Genomic DNA, 21,464 nt, shown 5'->3' on the forward strand with positions numbered 1-21,464 from the left:
AAATAGGTTCATTTGTATCACTTTTTTAGATTCCACATATAAGTGATATCATATGATATTTGTCTTTCTCTGTCTGGCTTACTTCGTTTAGTATGAAAATCTAACCCTTTATTATTATTAAGGGAAGATTAGCTTCATTAAAATTTTTTCTTTAAACTTGTAATTTTTAAATCGTTTCAGACTTACAGAAAAGGTGCAAAGAATAGTACAGAGCTCCCATATATCCTTCACCCAGTTTTCACCAACGTCAACCTACATAACCATAGTACAATTATTTGTCAGGAAATTAACAAGGGTATAATACCATTAACCAATGGTACAGACCTCATTTGAATCTCAACAATTTTCCACTGATGTTCTTTTCACGGTTTAGAATCTAATCCAGGATCCCACGTTGCATTTAGCTGTCTCCTTAATTTCCTCTAGGAATTATTTTTAACGTCCCTCTTTTCCATACACTCTAATTCCACTTCTATAGTAACTGAGTGAGATCTACCTTCACAATAGATCCTGAATCTTACCACTCCTTTCCACCTCACTGTTATTGTAACGGGGCAGGACCCTATGGGGTCTTCCCAGAACAGACCCCCTCTCCATGTCCTCCGCCTGCCTTCTGTCTGTAAAAAACTTTAGCCAAAGAATAAATTTCATCAGAAAAATTTTTTAAAAATGCAGAAGCAAAGAAAAGCAGTCAAACAGGACAAAATAATAATTGTTTAGTCATTAAACAAAGTTAAGGACCTTTAGTTCCTCCTCAAGGGCTCTTGATAATATTTTGAGTCATCTCCTTTGAGATGTTTTGCAGATACCAAAACCCCCACCAGGTGGAAGAAGTTAACTACATGATAACCAGACTGTAGCCATGACATAAGCTGCTTCATCTTCCACTATTCCGAGAACTGGCCTCAAAGAAATGGCAACAAACTGACTCTGGAACTGAAGATTAACTGTACTTAAAACAATCAAGATGATGCCGATCAGACCACTGCATGATCAATTTCAAGACAATTGTCAAAGCTGACTGTGGTGTTCTGCATGTAACCCCCTCCCTCTGCCTATACATCCCTGAAACTCCCCTTTAAAAGCTCTTGTGGGGTTTCCCTGGTGGCGGCGCAGTGGTTAAGAATCTGCCTGCCAATGCAGGGGACACGGGTTCGAGCTCTGGTCCAGAAAGATCCCACATGCCGCGGAGCAGCTAAGCCCGTGCGCCACAACTACTGAACCTGCGCTCTAGAGCCTGTGAGCCACAATTACTGAAGCCCACGCGCCTAGAGCCCATGCTCTGCAACAAGAAAAGCCACCGCAATGAGAAGCCTGTGCACCACAATGAAGAGTAGCCCTGGACTTCCTTGGTGGCACAGTGGTTGAGAGTCTGCCTGCCAATGCAGGGGACGCAGGTTCGTGCCCCAGTCGGGGAAGATCCCACATGTCGCGGAGTGGCTGGCCCCGTGAGCCATGACCGCTGAGCCTGTCCGTCTGGACCCTGTGCTCCACAACGGGAGAGGCCACAACAGTGAGAGGTCCGTGTACTGCAAAAAAAAAAAAAAAAGAGTAGCCCCCACTCTCCACAATTAAAGAAAAAGCAATGAAGAACCAACGCAGCCAAAAATTAATTAATTAATTTTAAAAAAAAAGCTATTGTGGGACTACCCTTGTGGTCCAGTGGTTAAGGCTCTGCTCTTCCACTGCAGGGAGCATGGATTTGATCCCTGGTCGGGAAACTAAGATCCTGCATGCCACGCGGTGCAGCTAAAATAAATAAAATAATAAAATCTCTTGTGCCCTGATAGGCAGTGGTGAGTTGGTTCTTTGGGACATGAGTCCACCTTCTCCCCAGGTTGTTGGCCTCCTAAATAAAGCAACCTTTCCTTTCCTACCAACACTTGTCCCTGGAGTATTGACTTTCCAGCAGCAAGTAGCTGAACCTGAGTTTGGTAACACTACCATCTTAGTCCAAGCCACCATCTCTTCCCTGGGAATTGTAGCCTCCTAAGCATTTGCCTGTTCCCCTTCAGCCTCTTCCTTTCAATTTTTCTGTCCACAGCCATTGACGTGATCTTTTAAGAATGCAAATTATGTTCTGTCCATCTCCTGATCAAAACCCTTTAGTGACTTCCTATTGCTTTTCAAAAAAAATCTGCCCTCTCCCCCATGTAACACTTTATTCAGGCAAAGATCAGCAATGGCTGCTACAACCATGAGGTGAGAGATGAGGTGGTCGGGGAACAGTGGCAAAGTCTCTCTGCTTAGATTACCAAGGAGAAAATGTACTTTTACAAGGAGAGGTCTATCAGTTAGCCCCTTGATCAGGTGGTCAAACTCAGCATCATAATAGTGGGGCTATCTGACATTATTGCACCTCCAGAGGTGATGCAATATGAAGTCCGCAGTATCACCAGGGAAACATTCTTGCCAAAAATGCTGAACGTTAGTCTATTCAAACCTCAGACTCAATTTCCATGTTATAGGCAAAACAGAGGTTTTGGAACACACTAAACACCATGAGGAAACAATCAGACAAATCCAGAATGTGGGATATTCTACTGGAAACTGGTCTGAACTCTGGGGAAAAACCAACAACATATGGGAAAAAAAGTGTGTGGGGGTGTGCATGTGTGTGTGTGTCTGTATTCTATATTAAAAGAGAATAAAGAGACATGACAACCAAATACAATGCATGAAACTTGATTGGCTCCTGGTTCAGATTAAAACAAAATACTAGTGGGTCAATTGGGAAAATCTGAATAGGGACTGGATAAACTTTCTAAGAGGTGAAACTAGTTCTGTGGTTATGTAGAAGAATGCCTTTTTCTTGGGAGATGCATGGTGAAGTATTTAGAGGTGCAGTGCCGCAGCAATTTACTTTCCAGTGGTACAGAAAAGAAAACATTATTAAGGCAGGTTTAGCTTTATTTTCTTTAGATTTTTTATTTTGAAATAATTTTAGAATTATGGAAAACGTCAAAAACATAGTTCAGAGAGTTCCCATATACATACATAAAGCAAATATGTCAAAATATTTTAAACATATTAGTCACTTAAATGTTGTAATAATTTCTGTATTAGTAAACAGCCAATTGCATCTATCAAAAAAACTTAAAATATTTACTTCTTACAGATCTACAGGGCCCTAAATAACATGGCCACCAGTTCTCTGCTCTCTTGGCCAACCACCTAGGATTCCTGCAATCCTTCCTAAGTCAGGGCCTTTGCACTTGCTGTTAATCCCGCCCTGATCTCCTTTCCATCGGGCCTCTGTTCAAACATCACCTCTTCAGAAGAGCCTTCCATTATCATCCTTTCTAAAATAGCTCCTCTTTCGCTGCCCAACGCCCTACTCTCCCCTATTTTTCTTTATTGTGCTGGCCACTATACGAAATTAAATTTATATTTTTAAATGCCTATATTGTCTCCCTCAGTACAATGCAAGCTCCAAAAAGGAAAAGACTTTGCTTTAGTCACGTGCTACATCCCAGAGTCCAAACAAGGCCGAGCACACATTAGTCGCTCGATGAATAGTTACTTATCTAACAGGTTAGGCAATCACATCGTTCACAGAGGGATTCTTTGCCAAGCGGCGGAAGGGTAAAGTGCCCTACATGACGATACACGCATGCGCACAAGATCCGGGAAGTGTGTTAGGGGAAAGGGGTGGAGCATAGAGAGGAGTCTCGCGGACAGAGGCTGTTGGATCCCAGAGCGCGAGGTGGAAGAAGACGGCTTGGGGCGAAGCGCGCGTGCGCACTGTGACCAGCTTGCCGCGGCAAAGGCGTCTAAGGTGCCGGAAGGCGGGGGGGGGGGGGGGTAGTGGTCTTGCGCGTGCGCAGTGCCCGCGGCGGCCCCAGGCTCCCCGTATGTGAGTTGTGGTGGACTCGCGCAGCGCGTGCGCAGTGCGAACGGCGGAGGGATTTGAGGCTGGTTCCTCCCCGTGCCCTGTCGCGAGCCGAAGCTGCGCGGGCTCGTGAGCAGCGGCCTGGAGCGCGCGGTAGGCGAGCGATAGAGACTGAGGGACGCGGACGCCGCCACAGTCGAAGCCAGAGCAGGAGTATCTGCTACTGAGGGTCCGCCGCAGCCGCCGCGAGCCCCCGGACCGTCGCTAGGCCGAGGAGGGCGCCGCGCGGCGGGTGAGTGTGACTTAGTGGCCTTACCGGGTGCGGGGCCGCTACCCACAAGCCCCTGCGGTGTGCCTCAGTCCCTTCCCCGCGGCCGGGTCCCCTTCCCGCGCCACTGCCATAGCACCTTTTTGCACCCCTTATCCAGAGTTCTCTGGTCACTTAGGCCCTTTTCCCATAGTCGCCCTCCTCTTCAGCGGTCACTTCCCCACAGGCCCTTGCGGTGTGTTGCCTTTTTTTCCTTGCCTCCACCGACCCTTACCCATAATTCATTTCGCCTGTGGGGCCCACATTTATTCCTCACAACTCCCTGGCTTGAGGTTTGCTACTTTTGACCCCCTTCCTTGATCGGAGACTTCCTGCGACCCTCGCCCCATAACCTGTTATCCAAGGTATGGGACCACCAGCCGCCACTGCCTTGGACCTCCTTTCTCAGGATCCTTGATGCCCCCACAAGCCCCCAGGGACCCTCAGCCCCGCAGTTCCTTGCTCAGGACTCTGAGACTTCACTACTCAGAAACCCTTTTTCAGTCTTTGTTTCCGTTATCGGCTTCAGTCCTCCCTCCAAAACCTGCTTTCTCATTCAGATTTATTCCTTTCCCTTGTGGCTTAGGAGCACTCTGTGCCCCTACAGAACTTGTTCTGATACTGAGATTTTGCCCCTATTTCCCTCTTTTCTTGGAAGTCAAGGGATTATAGGGGCCTTATCTCTCCCAGCCCACCCTCATATAATGTGGTCCTGCTTCTGCTCTCAGACTTGGCAAGATGACGCAGTTCCTGCCACCCAACCTTCTGGCTCTCTTTGCTCCCCGTGACCCCATCCCATACCTGCCACCCCTGGAGAAACTGCCACATGAAAAACACCACAATCAACCTTACTGTGGCATTGCGCCATACATCCGAGAGTTTGAGGTGAGTTCACTCAGCAGACTTGGGCTGGGATGGGTTCTGGGGTCCGTGGGGCTGGATTGGGGAGTCCAGTCTCTGGCCAGTTTTCCAGCTGTGTGATTTAGGCAGGTGACTTTTATGCTCAGTTTCCCTGTCTTGATTGGGATGGATAATGCATCCCTTGTTGGTTTTTGTGGAAGTTCCGTAACTACCAGTTGAGGATTCAGGCTCTCGAGTTAGGTAGACCTTGGCACACCATTTAGCATCTGTGTGACCTTGGGCAAGTGGTGCATCCTCTTAGTGCTTTGATCGCTTCATCTATAGCAAGGGGATATTAGTATCTTCGCTGTAATATTGACGGAGAATTAACTGGAAATTTTATGTCATGGAGTTTGATCCTAAGCAGTCAGCAAATGTCAATGTTTATTATTATATTTATCATTTTTGTCACAGGGTGATATTTGTAAAGGGTTAGCACCAGGTGATGGGCTGCTTAAGACTGTGGGCTTGAGAATTTCAGGATAAACGCGAATAAACGACTTGTGCTCTTGGGCCTCAGTTTTTTCATTTGTGAAATTGGGATAACAACTTCCACCTCTTAAGGTGTATCAGAGAACACCTGAGAAATGCTGCCAGAAGTCAGAAGAAGAAAGTTCTGGCATCGAGTGGGAAAGGGGAGATGGAGGAAGTTGCAGAGCAGAAGTTAGTCGCGCGGTGACAGAAGATCGGCTCTTTAGTGGGATTGCCACCCTCATTGAACTGGTACTTGGAAAATGTTGTTCGCCAGTTACACTAATTTAATGGCTACAGGCCAGTGGCAGACATGGGTTATGTGCCAGTTACTATTTGATGAAAGCTTGCTGAGGCCTTCAGGAACTGCTCTGGCCCTCAGAGGGTGTTCAGTTGTTTACCTCTGAGCACTGCGCTGTCAGCTCCTTTTGCTTCAGGCCTGGTCCTGATTCCTGTTTATGATTGAGGACAAATATGCTGCAGGTTGACTTTCTTGATAAATACGAGAGAGTTTCTTTCATTTTTCTAGTATTTTTAGAGAAAGACTACAAAGTAAAAAATCAAAAATTTTTTGTTAAGTTCAATGGGCATAAAACTCCTCTGTCAGATCGCTGTAGAAGTTTCTGAATACTAGTTCCTGGCTTCTCTACTCCTCTTGTCACAGACCAGTAACAGTTCACAGATAGCATTGGTCCATGGACCGTGCTTTGATCTGCTCCCTGTCCATGTTTGTTTGTGCGTGCGTGTGTGTAAACACGCAGGGGAGCGTGGCCAAGATATTTATTATTTCCTGGCTGGGTGTCTCTTGCTGTTTTCCCCTGTCTCTCCCACCCTGTCACCTCTTCTTGTTCCCAGGACCCTCGAGATGCCCCTCCTCCGACTCGAGCAGAAACTCGGGAGGAGCGCATGGAGAGGAAGGTATGTAGTGTCTGCCTTCTGGCCCCACGTCCTTTTTTGCCTCTTTCTTCAGGATGTTCCCTGACATCAGGGCACTTCTGTCTGTATTCAGTTGTCTACCTTTCTCCTGACAGAGACGGGAAAAGATTGAGCGGCGACAGCAGGAAGTCGAGACAGAGCTAAAAATGTGTAAGTCTCTCCTTCCTCCTTTCATCTCTCGTTCAAGCACTCCTGTGTTTCTCTCCGCCAGTCCACCCCAGGACTTTAATTTGGGAAAGCGGGTTGTCAGTTCACTCCTTTAACCCCACCGTTTGCCATGCACTGTATTTGGTTTAGGCATTTAAGCAGGGGAGTGTGGAGTAAGGGTGGGCAGGAAAGGAGCCTGGTACCTTGGGCTGCGTCCTGTAGGGGCCTGCACTTGGAGGCGCTCCCACAGCCCAGCCAGGTCTCACAGGGCAAGGCAGTGAGGTCCTGGCTAGTGAGGCAGTTCTGGCTGCACCTTAGCTCCCTGATCCTCGGACTGCTGATGTTTCATCCCTTCCAAGTACAGGAGGAATTGGAGTTTGGGATAGGGACCTTGTAGCCATTGACCAGACTTCACAAGAGGGTCGCATATCAGTCTCCAATGGCCCTTTCTTGTTAGGGCGAGGGCTTTGTAGTTAGGACTTGGGTTTTTCTCCTATACTTGTGCGTCTGTGGTGAATCACTTCACTCAGAACCTTATTCCCTGGAGTGGCCCATTCCTCAAGGAGCTTATGCAAATGCTTCACAGCTGAATACCTGGGCATCTAAATGAGAGCTATCTAAGCCCTCACTCTCACTGCCTTCCTGTCTTTTCTTGGACGCCTCAAAGGCATCTCAAACTCAGTGTCCAAACCACAATCAGGATTTCCTCTCCCCAACAACCTGGTCTTTGGATGTTTCCTTTGCTGGAACCTGGTCATCCAGCTTTGCAAATCATGACCTCAGTCATGACCACCCAGTTTGCTTTTAACAACTTTTTCTTGCTATTTCCCCAGCTTGTCACCAAAACCTATCCCTGTCACAAATCTGAGCCCTCTTTCTGTGTCCACCACCCAGGGCCCCTCTAGCCTGGACACGCAGTCTAATGTCTAATGGGGTTTACCTGCATCTCTGTCCCCACCAGGTTCTGGAGGGCTTTTTTTGTTTTTTTTTTTAATCTGTGCTGCACAGCCTGTGGGATCTTAGTTCCCTGACCAGGAATCGGACTCGCACCCTCTGCATTGGAAGTGCAAAGTCTTCACCACTGGACTGCCAGGGAAGTTCCCTCTGTGGGGCTTTTTAAAATACAACTCTGATTGTACCTTTCTCTGCTGACACCCTTTTGGTGGGGGAGGGCGCACTGCGCGACCTGCAGAATCCTAGTTCCCTAACCAGGGATTGAACCCGGGCCCTCGGCAGTGAAAGCGCAGAGTCCTAACCTCTGGACCGCCAGGGAATTCCCACACAGCCTCCTTTTGCTTTCAGCAAAAAGACCGGAGTCCCTTCCCTGCCCACTGGGGATGCATTCTGCCCATGCTCCCCTCCTGCTCCAGCCAGCACGGGCCTCTTCCTTCCCAGATGCTCTCCTGTCACCGGGTCTTTGCCTGGGCTCTTCCCTCAGTCTCACATGATACTTGGTTTATATGGAGCTGCTCTTCGTATCTCTGTCAGCGTCACTCCTCAAGGAAGCCTTTCGTGACTTCCTTGCTCTGGTCCGAGTCCCCATGTACATTGAAAGCCCTGAGTCCTGCTGCAGGTTGGTCACTTCAGTCTGCAGGAAGGATTCACTGGTGACTATCTATCTTACATTGGTTCATAGTTGCTCCAGGAAGGCAGGGTTTGGATGGAATTTGCTCACCATTGTGGCCCCAGCTCCTGTAGGACCTGGCTCACAGGACTGTTGGCAGCAGGTAACTTGGGGAACCTTTCAGCTCTGCTGCTGGGGCACACACCTTGTAGTCTGACCCACGTGAGTTGTTTGTTTGTTTTAATCTTTACTGGAGTATAATTGCTTTACAATGTTGTGTTAGTTTCTGTTGTAGAACAAAGTGAATCAATTATAAGTATACATATATCCCCGTATCCTCTCCCTCTTGAACCTCCCTCCCACCCTCCCTGTCCCACCCCTCTAGGTGGTCACAAAGCACCGAGCTGATCTCCCTATGCTGTGCAGCAGCTTCCCACTAGCCATCCATTTTACATTTGGTAGTGTGTATATGTCCATGCCACTCTCTCAGTTTGTCCCAGCTGCCCCTTCCCCGCCCCCCCGGCCCGTGTCCTCAAGTCCGTTCTCTACGTCTGCATCTTTATTCCTGCCCTGCCGCTAGGTTCATCAATACGGTTTTTTCTTAGATTCCGTATATGTGCGTTAGCATACGCTCTTTGTTTTTCTCTTTCTGACTTACTTCACTTTGTATGACAGGCTCTAGGTCCATCCACCTCATTACAAATAACTCAGTTTTGTTCCTTTTTATGGCTGAGTAATATTCCATTGTATATATGTGCCGCATCTTCTTTATCTGTTCATCTCTGACCCACATGAGTTTTAACCCCACCTCTGCCACTTACAGCTGTGTGGCCTTGGATAAGTCACTTCTCCTGTTGGAAATTGTTTTTCACACAAAACATCCTGGCATGTTAAACAATACTGAGGATGCAGCCAGTCAAATTCAGAATGTGGGAAATTGTATAGGACAAACATGTGATCCAGTTTCTTTAACAAATGTTAAAAGGGTGGCAGGGGGCAGGGAGTGAACCAAATGGATTAAACAGTCAAAAGGCACCTCAACCAAATGGTAAGTGTGGAGCTTGTTTGGATCCTGATTTAAATGCGCCAACTGTAAAAATCCAGTTTTGAAACAGTCAAGGACATTTGAACACTGGGTCTTAGTGAAGTTAAAGAATTGACGTTGACCTTTTTAAGTCATAATAGCAGTACCGTTGTTACTTTTTTTCTTTTTTTTTTTAGTCTTTATTAGCAACTACAGTGGTATATCCGGGGTTTGACTTAAAATCCTGGTGGGGTTAGAGATGTAACAAGTGTAGCCACGTGGTGATAGTTGAAGCTGGTTCAGAGGGGTTCGTTACACTGTTCTCTATTTCCTTAAGTGTTTGAACTTCCCCGTGAAAGAAAAGGAAAAGGAAAGGATGGGTCAAGTATAGTAGGTTTTCTCTGCCCCTGAGAGCCTCCATCCCCAAGTACAGAAACTTGCTGTGCCTTGTCACAGTTAACAGCTACCATTCAAGGGGGCCTTGCTCCTTGCTGAACACTTGATGTATAGAATATGTCATGATTTTGACTTACAGCTTCCAAGTGCAGCAGGGGTTATTACTCCCGCTTTTAAGACAGAAGATGGAGGTTTGTGGAGGCCGGGTATGTTTAGCAAGAGCAAAAGTTCTGAGATACTTTCTTCACCATCTCAAAGCCTAATGAGTTTTCTTAGCTCCACAGTCTAGTCCTTTGAGCCCCTGCTCTGGGCTGCTACCTACATAATCCCTTTAACCAAGGATTTCCCAAGGGCAGAGTTGCCAGCGGAGTGGAGTGGAGTGAGGGTGTGTGCCTGTTGACTGGTGAACTGCTCATCAACTTCAGTTCATTGTCACCCTCTTTTAGCTCAGATACGTGGGTACTGTTGGCTCAGCTGCACTAGCTTTTACCTTTGGTCACACTCCTGGGCCTCTTGGTTAAGCAGAAACTATAGAGACTCGTTTGGTGTGCCCAGGGTGGTTTCCCCTTTTGTCTGCCGGACTCCTCCGGGCTGCCCATCAGGGAGCTCAGCGCTCTGCGGTCTGGCCTTCGTCCATTCCCCCAGGCAGTGATCGGGGTCGCACTGCACTGCTCCTGCTGTACCTGTTAGACCACCTGCTGCCTGGTGGTGTGAGGTTTATTTCCTGTTAAATACAACTTCAGGTCAAGTGTTATCTCAGTGAGGCCTTTCCTTACCTTCCCATTAAAATTCTTCTCCCCATCTGCTATTACCGGATAGAACTAGATGGTTGCCTTATTTACCTTGTTTACCTTCAGCCTCCCTCCAGTAACAGATGAGCTCCAAGAAGGCAGGCATCTTTTTTGTCTTTGTTGAGTCCCCAGCATCTATGGGAGTTTCAGGCACAAAGTGCTTAATAGATACCTGTTGGGTGAATGGATGCAGATTGAGACATTTGGGCACAGAAAATTACAACCCAAAGGGATGAGGTTTGGTGAGGAAGTGAGGGGCAGGCACAAAGATGGACTTGTTTTCAAAGGCTACCATCAGTTTCCAGGTAGTCATTCCCTTAAATTTGAGTTCAGTCTTCCGTTTTCCAAAAAATTCCCTAAAGTCATCCTGAACTTAGTTTATGTCTGCAGCCAACCTCTCTCGTGAGAAACAGATTTGTGACCTTTAATTCTCTGGCTTCTCTGAGAAGCTAACATGCAGGGTTCAGCCTGGGGCCTGGGCTGTGAGGTCAGGCTGGGGTGTAAAGCTGAGCTTGGCCTCTGCTGTCTGACACTTCTCCTCTTCCGTGCCTCAGGGGTTGGTTGTATTTCCATTTGCAAAATGATGCTAAATAAGTCTCAGCCTCCAGCAGTGTCTGAGCTTAATTATGTGTTCAGTAAATTATTAACGTTATTTCTTTTCTCACATTCTCATAGAATATGGCAAGTCCTTCAGAAAGTAGCACTGTATTGTAGAAGAACCGCCTCCACTGGCAATGGGCAGGATGCCTTTGGGGCCCTGGCAGGAGTCAAGAGCCATTGTGTGTGCTGGGGCCACCATACTTGGTGAAAAAGACTTCTTTCTTCCCAGGCCTGACCCATCAGAATCACCTGTGGAGTTGGTTTTGTAATAAGAGTCTGGTTTCTGTCTGTGGATATGATTATTCCTCAGTGGTCTGGCGGTAGTAAGGCTGGGAGTAAGAATCTGACCCGCCTCTTGTGAGCTCCAGCGCCAGCCGTGGGTTCCTCCCTGAGGCCACAGGGCATAGGGCAGAAAGCAGGGCTTGGCCTCTGCTAGGCTTCCACTCCCAGTCTTGGGGTTGCTTGATCTCAGGTTTCCCCTGGGGCTGCAGTTGCAGGCCCTGCCTGTGGGTGGCACTGTGGCCCTGCAGGTGAGAGAGGAAGCTCAGTACCTGGAGGGATCAGGCTGCTTCTCCAGAGATGCCTCTTTGAGCTTAGTTACACCTGGGAGGGACCTGGGCCTCAGGATACATACGTCTGAAGTGGCAGTTAGGCTGGCCTCCGTCCTGTCAGCTTGAAGTCAGTCTTACCCCCTCCCTTCGTCAGCCTAAATCAGCCACTTAGATGAAGGCTGCTGTGCTTCGGAGAAACCAGGGCTCAGAGGGACATGCCCAAGGTGGCCAGGTGACCAAAAGTTCTGGGTCTCTGCCCGTCGGTCTGTTTCTGTCTTGCTCTACGATACTGTTGGCACCTTCTACTTAGAAATTCTTTTTTTTCCTGCACAGGGGACCCTCACAATGATCCCAATGCTCAGGGTGATGCCTTCAAGACTCTCTTTGTGGCTAGAGTGGTGAGTCCCCAGCTCCCAATCCCTGGAGCCCCAGAGGAGTCTGGAACCCTGGACTGCTGAGAGCTTGGGTGTGGGCAGTAGACTAGGTCCCGGGGATGTTCTGAGGGCTTCTCCCACTTAACTTCATTTCTGTCTACTTGTAGAACTATGACACGACAGAATCCAAGCTCCGGAGAGAGTTTGAGGTGTACGGACCCATCAAAAGAGTGAGTGGACTGGGGCGCGGGGAGTTTGAGTTGGACGTGTGTGGAGGGAGGCAGGAGGCTGGCTCCCAGCCCTGAGGGTGCATTGCCTCATTTCTGGCTTCGGAGTCCATGGCCTGGGTTTCTATCCTGACTGCGGTTCCATGCGGTAGACTTGGGACAGCAGAAGGACAGCAAAGAGGTAGTGACTACTTGCTGCTGATTTAGAGCACAGGTCGGCAAACTACAAAGTTGGGTTTTGTAAATAAAGTTTTGTTGGTATCCAGCCAGGCCCATTTGTTTACTGTTGTTTGCGGCTGCTATTGCCGTAAGGCGGAGTCGGGAGCCGGTCGGGCAGAAAGAGACCGTATGGCCCTCACAGCTGGAAATACCTGCTGTCTTCTCTATACCTTTATAGAAAATGTATGTTGATTCTTGTTTTAGAACAAGACTTCATGTTTAACTGACATTTCTTCATTTAATTTAAATGTTCTGGGCTGTAGCAAGGGCTTGAGGTCATCGTGCGCATAAACTGCGAAGCCCAGGGCCATTAGAGCAGCAGTCACTCTGGGTCCTTGAAGGGACGGAGAGAGGGTCTGAGGTGTCTGTCGCTGGCATCACCCAGCCCAGGGCCTGGCATACGGGCTGTGTGATTGACAGGGTGGGATTTCTGTGTGTCAGAGCTGACCTCTGCCCCCCAGATACATATGGTCTACAGTAAGCGGTCAGGAAAGCCCCGGGGCTATGCCTTCATCGAGTACGAACATGAGCGAGACATGCATTGTGAGTACCTCCCACCTGTGCCCTGCCCTCTGACCCTCTCTCTTCTCTGCTGCCCCAGCCCCTTCCCGTCGTCTGTCCCTGCCCCCCTCCCTGCCAAACCTGACATTAGCAATGTCTCTCTCCTCCTCCCTCTGTTTCTGATATATCTTTTTTTTTTTTATATACGTGTTTTTTTAAAAACAAAAACCAAAATCCCCCACAACGTGTGTGTGTGTGTGAACCCGGGGAGGTAAGTGTCACACGTTGAACCTCAGGGGCAAGGAGGGAGCCGGGCGGCGGCTGGGGCTAGCGGGAGGTGGGGGGAGGGGTCGGAGTTTCGGGGAGCCTCTCCCCGTTCCCCCCCCCCCGGAGTTGGGGGCGGCCAGGTTAGAATGAGGACTGGCCTTTGAACCTGCCCTCTCTTCCCCCAGCTCAGCTGGGGCTGGGCCACCCGACCCTCCGCCTCCCCACCCCGGCCCCCGCCCTGCTCCTCAGCGGGCAGTGGGCTGGTTGGCGTGTTCAGCGCCTGCCCCCACATCTCCAGAGCCCCCTTTGAGGCCGCGGCGGCGTCCACGTGGGCAGGGATGGGTGGGGGGGGGCGGGCAGGGCTGCGGCGTGTCCAGGGGCCGCCGTATTAATTGACTGTTCTTATTGTCACTGCAGCCACCACGCAGCTGGCTTGCAGCTGATGCTTACGCTCCCCTTACAACACCTCAGTGTATGGTTGGTATAAGGGTTTGTATCATGGGTAAGATCATTCAGCACCGCACACCAGCCCAGCTTAGCCAGGCAGCTCAGGAGCAGCGAGGCATCCCTCCTCCCATCCCCAGGCGCCCCCCTCAGCCTCCCCGCACCCAGAGCCCTTTCCTCGTTTGGGTGCCCTTGGTCCCATCGGCCCCCCATCCATCTGCTCTCCAGTAATCCTGCTGATCCCAGGAGGGGAGAGATGAACCCCAACGGGAAAGGCAGTTGGGCTCGACCCAGCCCCCTGACTTACCTGGCTTCATGATGTCAGTGGCAAGGTGGCGGGAATACTGAAGACGGGATGCACGGGGACCAGGGCTCCATGTGGAACCCTTCAGCCCTCCGCTCCCTGCCCCTGCGCCTTCGCGGGGCTGTCACTGTGGTGGCCCTGGAGAATTGTTTTGCTTGCTAGATTCGGGGTGCTCTGCCCCCTTCCTGTCTGCCTTATCATGGTTGAGGCCTCCCGAGAGGCCGTGGAGCCCAGCGGCCCAGCTGCTCTCTGGAGTGCATGGGATTGGGGACTGGGGTGCGGGAGGGTTCGAGTGACAGGCCGTAAGCAGCAGAAGGTGGTGTAGATTTTCCTGAAGACCCTTCCACTGTCTAGAGACCTAAGAGAGGGAGAGAGAGTGAAGCCTAGAAATACACACGTCACATGTTTTCTCTGCTGTTACTCCCGGGTTGGGCCTCTTCTGGGGTTTGGGACACAACCAGAGCAGGGTTCCTTCGCTTGACGGTGTTCCCAGCCCTTAACTTCCTTCCCCTACCACCCTCCTCTGGGTTCAGGGGCCAAGCGGCCCCTCCCCCTCGGATCATGGGCAGCACTCCATCTCCTGGACCCCCAAGGCTGTCCCCTTGGGTGCCAGCCTTTGGGCTGAAGCAGGTGGTGGGAGGGAGTGTGGAGTTCGAGGTGGAGAAGTCATTCCACGTGCTGAGAGGGGGTGGGCGTGTGCCTAGTTCAGCATGGACTTTACTGGGGAAAGGTGAAGGTGGACAGGTTTGCCAAGGCCTCCCTAGCCTTCTCTTTAAAATCAAAAAAGATAGTCCCACGGCTTTCCAGCTCCCAGACTTGATGTTAACCCTTGTCTCCCCCTCTTTCAAGGCCTCCGTGAGGTTTCTTTGGGGTCCACCACTTCCTCTGCCTGTCTCCAGGTGGTGCAGGAGATGTGGTTCCTCTCCCCCTCCATGGCTCCCTAGAATCCCTTCCCTGTAGCTTTAGCTGACCCCGTGGTGGTGGGTGTGGGGTCTGTGCGCGTGCTCAGGTAAGCTTGGGGGCTCCAGGTAAGCGGTCCCGTGTCCCCCCCCGGGAAGCCCGCCTCCTCGCCAGGCCCCCAGGAGTTGCCGAGCCCCCCCCATCCCGCTCGGTTTGGACACCCGCAAGGCCGGCATCGGTAAATGGCACCTTTTTCTCTTCCTCTGGTTGTTATTTGGGGGGGAGAGGGCTGGGGCGGGGCCGGGTATTGTGGCTGGTTGAGGACGACCCCCTAGGCCAGGGCTGGGGGTGGGAAATAGGGACTTTTTTGGCCTTCCCGACAGCCCCACGTGAGACAGGCCGGGGATCAGGCCTGTCCTTTGCTGTGCCCTGCCCGAGCGCAGGACGTGCCTCTCCCCGCATCTCCCCCTCTACTCCTCACCCTTCCCGAGAGGCTCAGGCTGGGCTTGGCCTCCCGGCGTGTGTTGAGCTGGGGGTGTGGAGTGAGATGGGACAGGGGCTGGGGTTGGGTGGCTGTCATCTCAGGTAAGGCAGGAATTTTCAGTAGCACCGCACATCTCCCGTGCCTCCCTCCACTTGCCCTCTCCCCCGCCTGCTGTAGGGGCCCCTCCAGGCCCCCCGGGAGCACCATAACCCGCCCTTCTGCTCCCTGCCATCTCCTAAAGATTTCTCCCACCCCCTTCTGGTTCATTTTCTGTTCTGATGTCTGTTCCCCCCACGCTCACCCTCCCCCCAAAAAAAACACAGAAAAAGGAAACCGGTGTGAACTGGGGTGCAGAGCGGCCCGGCTGGGCCTCCTCCCCCAGCATGATGTTTTAGGGTGCATGCCTGGGGTTGTGGAGGAACCCTCCCCCACAGCAGAGTCCAGCCTTGAGTTAACCTCCAGTTTCTTTGCAGCGACTTTGGCCACCTTGGCGGGAGGGGGCTGCTCTGTCGAGTGGGAGTAGGAATGGCCTGGGAGCCCAGGGGGGTGGTTAGGGTCAGGATGGTGCCTGGGAGTGGTCTCGCGCCCCCAATGGTGATTGGGGGTTGGTAAGGAAGCAGGTGCCGAGATGGAGCAGGCCCCTCCTGGTTTGCGAGAGGGTTGGTCTGGCTGGCGGTTGCCTGGCTGTCTGGTGGGCATGTGTGTCTGTGTGTGCGCGTGTGTAAGTGTGTGGATGGGGACACGGCCGGGGGGTGGGGATGCCACAGAGCTGTGCTTTAGCCTGACTAGAGGACCCTCTGGGGACTCCTCCCCCTTCCCCTCCCCCTCCCCACATCTGTTGCAGCCGCTTACAAGCACGCAGACGGCAAGAAGATTGATGGCAGGAGAGTCCTTGTGGACGTGGAGAGGGGCCGCACGGTGAAGGGCTGGAGGCCCCGGCGGCTAGGTGAGCACATCCTGCACAGGCTGGGCTCGGTGTCCTGCTGGCTGCTTTCTCACCTCTCTTTTCTGTACCCTCTGCTGCTTTCTGTCTTCTCTTCCTCTCCCAGCTGCTCACATGCTCTCTCCCTCTCTCTAGCTCAGCCTTTCTCGTCACCATCTTTCTCCTGGTCTGGTTTCTTACTCTGGGTTATTAGTTAGGAGCAAGAGTACTGTGGTTGAGAAGCCAGTCTGGGATCAGATTCCAGCTTACGTACTTCCTGGCTGGTGGATCTTCCCTTCCTCCTGCCTCATTTTCCTCATCCTGGAAAGTGGGAATAACGGCAAGAGTTAGTGAGCTCAGCATCTCAGATAGCCAGCTTGGCAAGCGGCGTACGGTCGGGCTTGTGAAAGTCACTCTCTCGTCCACTTACCCTTTGCTCCTGCTCGTTCGTTAATTCATTCATTGATTCAGCAAACGCCAGTTTGGTCACCAGCTGTGTACCAGGCTTCTAGTCAAGAGCAAGACATACATAGATGGTCTCTGCCCTCAGAGCCTCCTGCATTCCGTCCCCCCCACTCTCTGTCTCTAACTTGTCAGTCGCCATCTCAGTCAAGGTCAGTTTGGTAGCAAGCACCAGAAATACATTTGAGCTTCCTAAAGCATAAAGGGGACTTGTTGATACAGAATCCCAGTATCTTGGAGCCCAGAGACAGGCGATGCCTGTGGGCCTCAAGAGGACCTGGAAGCCGAACCTGAACGGTCAGGAGCCGCCTTTGGCATCTCTGCAGCTTGCTTCTGCCTTGTTCGCTGTTCGTGTGGACTGTTCCCTTCTGTGTCTCTCCGCACTGGCCCAGTGTGGCATTCCACAGCCCAGTCCTTGATGAGTCTCTCTACGTTTTGGGGCGGGTGGATCTAAGTGGCTCAGCATTGGACCTGGACCTGGGGCTGAGGTCCTGCCATCCAAACATGGCTATTGAGGGCCAACTCCTATGAGGGTGAGTGACACAGTTGTCAGAGAAAATGATCTTCCCTGTGCAGACACCCCCGGTGGCTCCAGGACCCTCTGCTCTTATTTTTGCCTCCCAGCCCGCTGTCGTGGTGCTTGACTTGCCTTTGTTGAGTAGAGCACACACTCAGCCTGCTGAGTCTCTGAGCTTAACAGATGGGTTCTTATCTCACTCCCTGGTTTCTCTGGGGTGGAGTGAGTCCTTCAGAGTCTGCTATTTCCAACTTTCTGATGGTGACACCTGGTGCATCTTGACCCAGTGCATTGCTACATGCAAAAAAACATTTAACCCAAACAGAAGTGTTATGAAACTATCTTTTCTACAGGCAGTGTATACTAGTATTTTATATTCTGTTGCTTTATTATTATTATTTTTAATATATTGTTTGCTACCAGTCACATTTAATGATGTGATCCATTGCTGGGTTGTGACCTGAAAATTGAAAACACTAGTCTCTTCTGCCCCATACCTGTGATATTCCAGAAGCCTGGTCGGTTGCTTGTCCCTATTTGAATGTCTTTGATATCCAGGCCGCCTCTTTTCCTTTTTCACCCTCGTTGCTGAAAGTCATTCCTTATATGGAACCCCAGCCCACCTCACTGAAGCTTCCTTCCAGGCAGTGTGGGGCAGAAGCGTGCGTGAGAGGGCAGCTTCCTGGGTCTCAGCTCTGCCCTTCCTTGCAGAGTCACCCCGGGCAGGTGGCTTTATCTGAGATTGTTTCCCCGTCTGAAGGAGACCGTGCACTACTCCTTACAGCTGTTCAGTCATTTGACTGCTTGCTGCACATACGATATTATATCCTGGATGCTGTACCATGTACAGTTACAGCGAGCAGAGCCAGACATCGTCCTGACTTTGATGGTGCGTTACAGGCTGGTGGGAGAGGCAGCTGTTAACTCACACATGTCCATGTAAAATCGGAAATTCCACCTGAAGTTCTGAGAAGGAAATGTATGTGAGTCGTGGAGAACAGCTTCATCTGGTAGGTCAGGGCAGGCTTGCTGAGGAAGCGTTGTTTGGGTTAATGTGCGAAGGGGTAAGTAGCAGTTAACTAGACAAGGGAAATGAGATTCCAGGTAAAGAGGTGAATGATCCCCAAAACTGGGGCAGGAAGGCAATGGAGACCATGAGGAGATCTAGGACGTGGAGAGCCAGGGCGCCTTGCTCTAAAGGCAGGAAGGAGCCAGCCATCTGACGGACGTTGCTTTAGGCTGTGGGGAGCCATTGGTGGCTTTGGAGCAGATCACGTTTTCAGTTAGACCATTGCCGTGCCTGAGGGTGAGGGTGAGGATGACTGGAAGACAGCATTTGCCAGGAGGCTGTGCGCGTCTGTGGTGGTGAAGATGGTGAGCTTTGGAGTCAATTACAGGAGCTCCCAGCTCGCGCTGTGGAAGTCCTCTGATCTCTGAAGAGCGTGCGTGTTGTGTTAGAGAAGTGCGGCAGAAGGTCCTCACGGCACCTGGCCCCGTAGGCGCCGGCAGAGGCGCCCCTTGCTGCCCCTCGCTCGCCCTGCTGTGGGCCCCGCCCGGACTAACCCGCCGTGGTCTGCCCCCGCCCCCAGGAGGTGGCCTAGGCGGAACCCGGAGAGGTGGCGCTGACGTCAACATCCGGCACTCCGGCCGGGACGACACCTCCCGCTACGATGAGAGGTGAGATTGGGCAGCCGGTGTCCTGGGACGGGGGCGGTCAGTGGGGGAGCCCTGCCGCAAACCTCTGCCCACCTCATCCAGGCCCGGCCCCTCCCCGCTTCCCCACAGAGACCGGGACCGGGACCGCGAGCGGGAGCGCAGGGAGCGGAGCCGCGAGCGAGACAAGGAGCGAGAACGACGACGCTCCCGCTCTCGGGACCGGCGGCGGCGCTCGCGGAGTCGTGACAAGGAGGAGCGGCGGCGCTCCAGGGAGCGGAGCAAGGACAAGGACCGGGATCGGAAGCGGCGCAGCAGCCGGAGCCGTGAGCGGGCGCGGCGGGAGCGGGAACGCAAGGAGGAGCTGCGAGGCAGCGGAGGTGGCGGCGACATGGCAGAGCCCTCCGAGGCCGGCGACGCGCCTCCTGATGATGGGCCTCCCGGGGAGCTGGGTCCCGACGGCCCCGATGGCCCAGAGGAGAAGGGCCGGGATCGGGATCGGGAGCGCCGTCGGAGCCACCGGAGCGACCGGGAGCGGCGCCGGGACCGCGATCGCGAGCGCGATCGAGAGCACAAGCGAGGGGAGCGGGGTGGTGAACGGGGCAGGGATGAGGCTCGAGGTGGGGCGGGTGGCGGTGGGCAGGACAACGGGCTGGAGGGCCTGGGCAGCGACGGCCGAGACATGTACATGGAGTCCGAGGGAGGTGACGGGTACCTTGCTCCAGAGAACGGGTATTTGATGGAGGCTGCGCCAGAGTGAAGAGAGCCTCCCACCGGTTGATTGGACGTGTTCCTACCCTCCCTGTTGCTGTCATCCTCTCCCCAAACCTTCTTGGTCACCACTTAAGTTTGCCAGCCAAGGGTAGGAGTCTCCTTATTTGTTCTGGTGTCTTGGATTTAAAAATAAAATTAATTTCTTGTTGATAATGGGCATTTGGTTTTTTCACTGCTCTTACTTTCTTACCCAGAAGAGGGTCACCTTCTGCCTTTTGATAGCCCTGCTTTGGTTGGTTTTCACTTGAGCTTTATGACCTAAGGCTGCGGCTAGCCCCGGTACACCAGAGCTGTTTCAGATGGGGTAAGGAAGCCCTCCCTAAGGGTCCTTGATCCCTTTGTATCTTTCCTTTCTTACGTCTCTCCCACGCATTCCTCGTGCGGCTGTTCATACCCCTGTCTTGGTGCGGGGATGGGGCTTAGGCATTAGAATACTCAGTGGAAGCTACAGCTGTGTGTGAAAGGGAAGCTGTTAGTCTGAGTTGGAGAGCAGGAAGAAGGGTGAGGAAATGAAACATGAGAGCAATGTATAAAAGACAAAACATTCTGTAATACCATATACAGAAATAAACTCAAAATGGATTAAAGACCTAAAGGTAAGACTGGATACTATAAAACTCCTAGAGGAAAACATAGAACACACTTTGCCATAAATCGCATTGAAATTTTTTTGGTTCTAACTCCTAGAGTAATAGAAACAAAAGCAAGAATGAACAATTGGAACCTAATGAAAAGCTTTTACACAGCAAAGGAAAGAAACAAAATGAAAAGACAACCTATGGAATGGGAGAAAATATTTGCAAATGATGTGACTGACAAGGGATTAATTTCCAAAATATACAAACAGCTCATACAGCTCAATATAAAAAATACAAACCCAGTCAAAAATGGGCAGAAGATCAAAACAGACATTTCTCCAAAGAAGACAGAGATGGCCAACAGACCGGTAAAGATGCTCAACATCACATTGCTAATTTAGAGAAATGCAAGTCAACCACAATGAGAGATCACCTCACACCAGTCAGAATGGCCATCACCAAAAGTCTACAAATAAATGCTGGAGAGGGTGTGGAGCAAGGGGAAGCCTCCCACACTGTTGGTGGGAATGTAAATTGGTGAAGCCACTATGGAGAACCGTATGGAGGTTCCTTAAAAAACAAAATAGAGTCACCACATGATCCAGCAATCCCTGGGCATATATCTGGAGAAAACTCTAACCTGGAAAGACACATGTACCCCAATGTTCATAGGACTATTTACAATAGCTGAGGGAATTCCTTGGCGGTCCAGTGGTTAGGACTCTGCGCTTCCACTACAGGGAGCGTGGGTTTGATCCCTGGTTGGGGAGATCCTGCTTGCTGCATGTCAGGGAGCTAAGATCACACAAGCCTAGGGGCCAAAAAAACCAATAAAGACTTCAGAAATGGTCCATGTCAAAAAAAAAAAAGTCTATATATTCCATGGAATATTATTACTCAGCCATAAAAAAGGAATGAAATAATGCCGTTTGCAGCAACACAGATGGACCTAGAGATTATCATACTAAGTAAATCAGAAAGAGGAAGATAGATAGCATTATGGTAACGCTTATATGTGGGATTTTAAAAAATGATACAAATGAACTTATGTACAAAACAGACTCACAGACATAGAGAACTTTTCAATGGGGAAAGGGGGAGGGATAAATTAGGAATTCGGGATTAACAGATACTACTATACAGAAAATAAACAACAAGGACCTACTGCATAACTCAGGGAACTATATTCAGTATCTTGTAATAACCTATAATGGAGGGACTTCCCCGGTGGCGCAGTGGTTAAGAAGCCACCTGCCAATGCAGGGGACACGGGTTCGAGCCCTGGTCCGGGAAGATCCCACATGCCGTGGAGCAACTAA

The 21,464-nt window shown here is 51.1% G+C and overlaps 1 protein-coding gene across 4 annotated transcripts; it reads left to right on the forward strand.

Moving 5' to 3' along the window:
- The first annotated feature begins 3,681 nt into the window (after window positions 1–3,681).
- Window positions 3,682–19,724, forward strand: SNRNP70 (small nuclear ribonucleoprotein U1 subunit 70). Of its 4 annotated transcripts, none has more exons than XM_027080152.1 (10): window positions 3,682–3,778; window positions 4,868–5,024; window positions 6,366–6,428; window positions 6,542–6,596; window positions 11,853–11,917; window positions 12,061–12,123; window positions 12,801–12,882; window positions 16,084–16,185; window positions 18,730–18,817; window positions 18,899–19,724. In XM_027080152.1, the coding sequence occupies exons 2-10, from the start codon at window positions 4,878–4,880 to the stop codon at window positions 19,551–19,553; spliced, it is 1,320 nt and encodes a 439-aa protein (XP_026935953.1). In that variant the 5' UTR covers window positions 3,682–3,778; window positions 4,868–4,877; the 3' UTR covers window positions 19,554–19,724. The 4 variants fall into 4 exon arrangements, with proteins under 4 accessions (XP_026935953.1, XP_026935954.1, XP_026935952.1 ...); XM_027080153.1 differs by lacking the exon at window positions 3,682–3,778 and adding an exon at window positions 3,897–4,124 and having other exon boundaries at window positions 18,926–19,724; XM_027080151.1 differs by lacking the exon at window positions 3,682–3,778 and adding an exon at window positions 3,898–4,124.
- Window positions 19,725–21,464: the final 1,740 nt, after the last annotated feature.

Source organism: Aethalodelphis obliquidens, unplaced genomic scaffold, assembly GCF_003676395.1.
Source record: "Aethalodelphis obliquidens isolate GAN/ISIS:26980383/991018 unplaced genomic scaffold, ASM367639v1 scaffold43, whole genome shotgun sequence".
NCBI classification, from domain to species: Eukaryota; Metazoa; Chordata; class Mammalia; order Artiodactyla; family Delphinidae; genus Aethalodelphis; species Aethalodelphis obliquidens.

Excerpts from the sequence above, each read along its gene's own strand:
- SNRNP70 (XM_027080152.1), top strand. The coding sequence starts at position 4,878 with ATGACGCAGTTCCTGCCACCCAACCTTCTGGCTCTCTTTGCTCCCCGT. Across the intron at positions 6,597-11,852 it reads CGAGACAGAGCTAAAAATGT|GGGACCCTCACAATGATCCC; the intron begins GTAAGTCTCTCC and ends TTTCCTGCACAG. Across the intron at positions 12,124-12,800 it reads TGTACGGACCCATCAAAAGA|ATACATATGGTCTACAGTAA; the intron begins GTGAGTGGACTG and ends TCTGCCCCCCAG.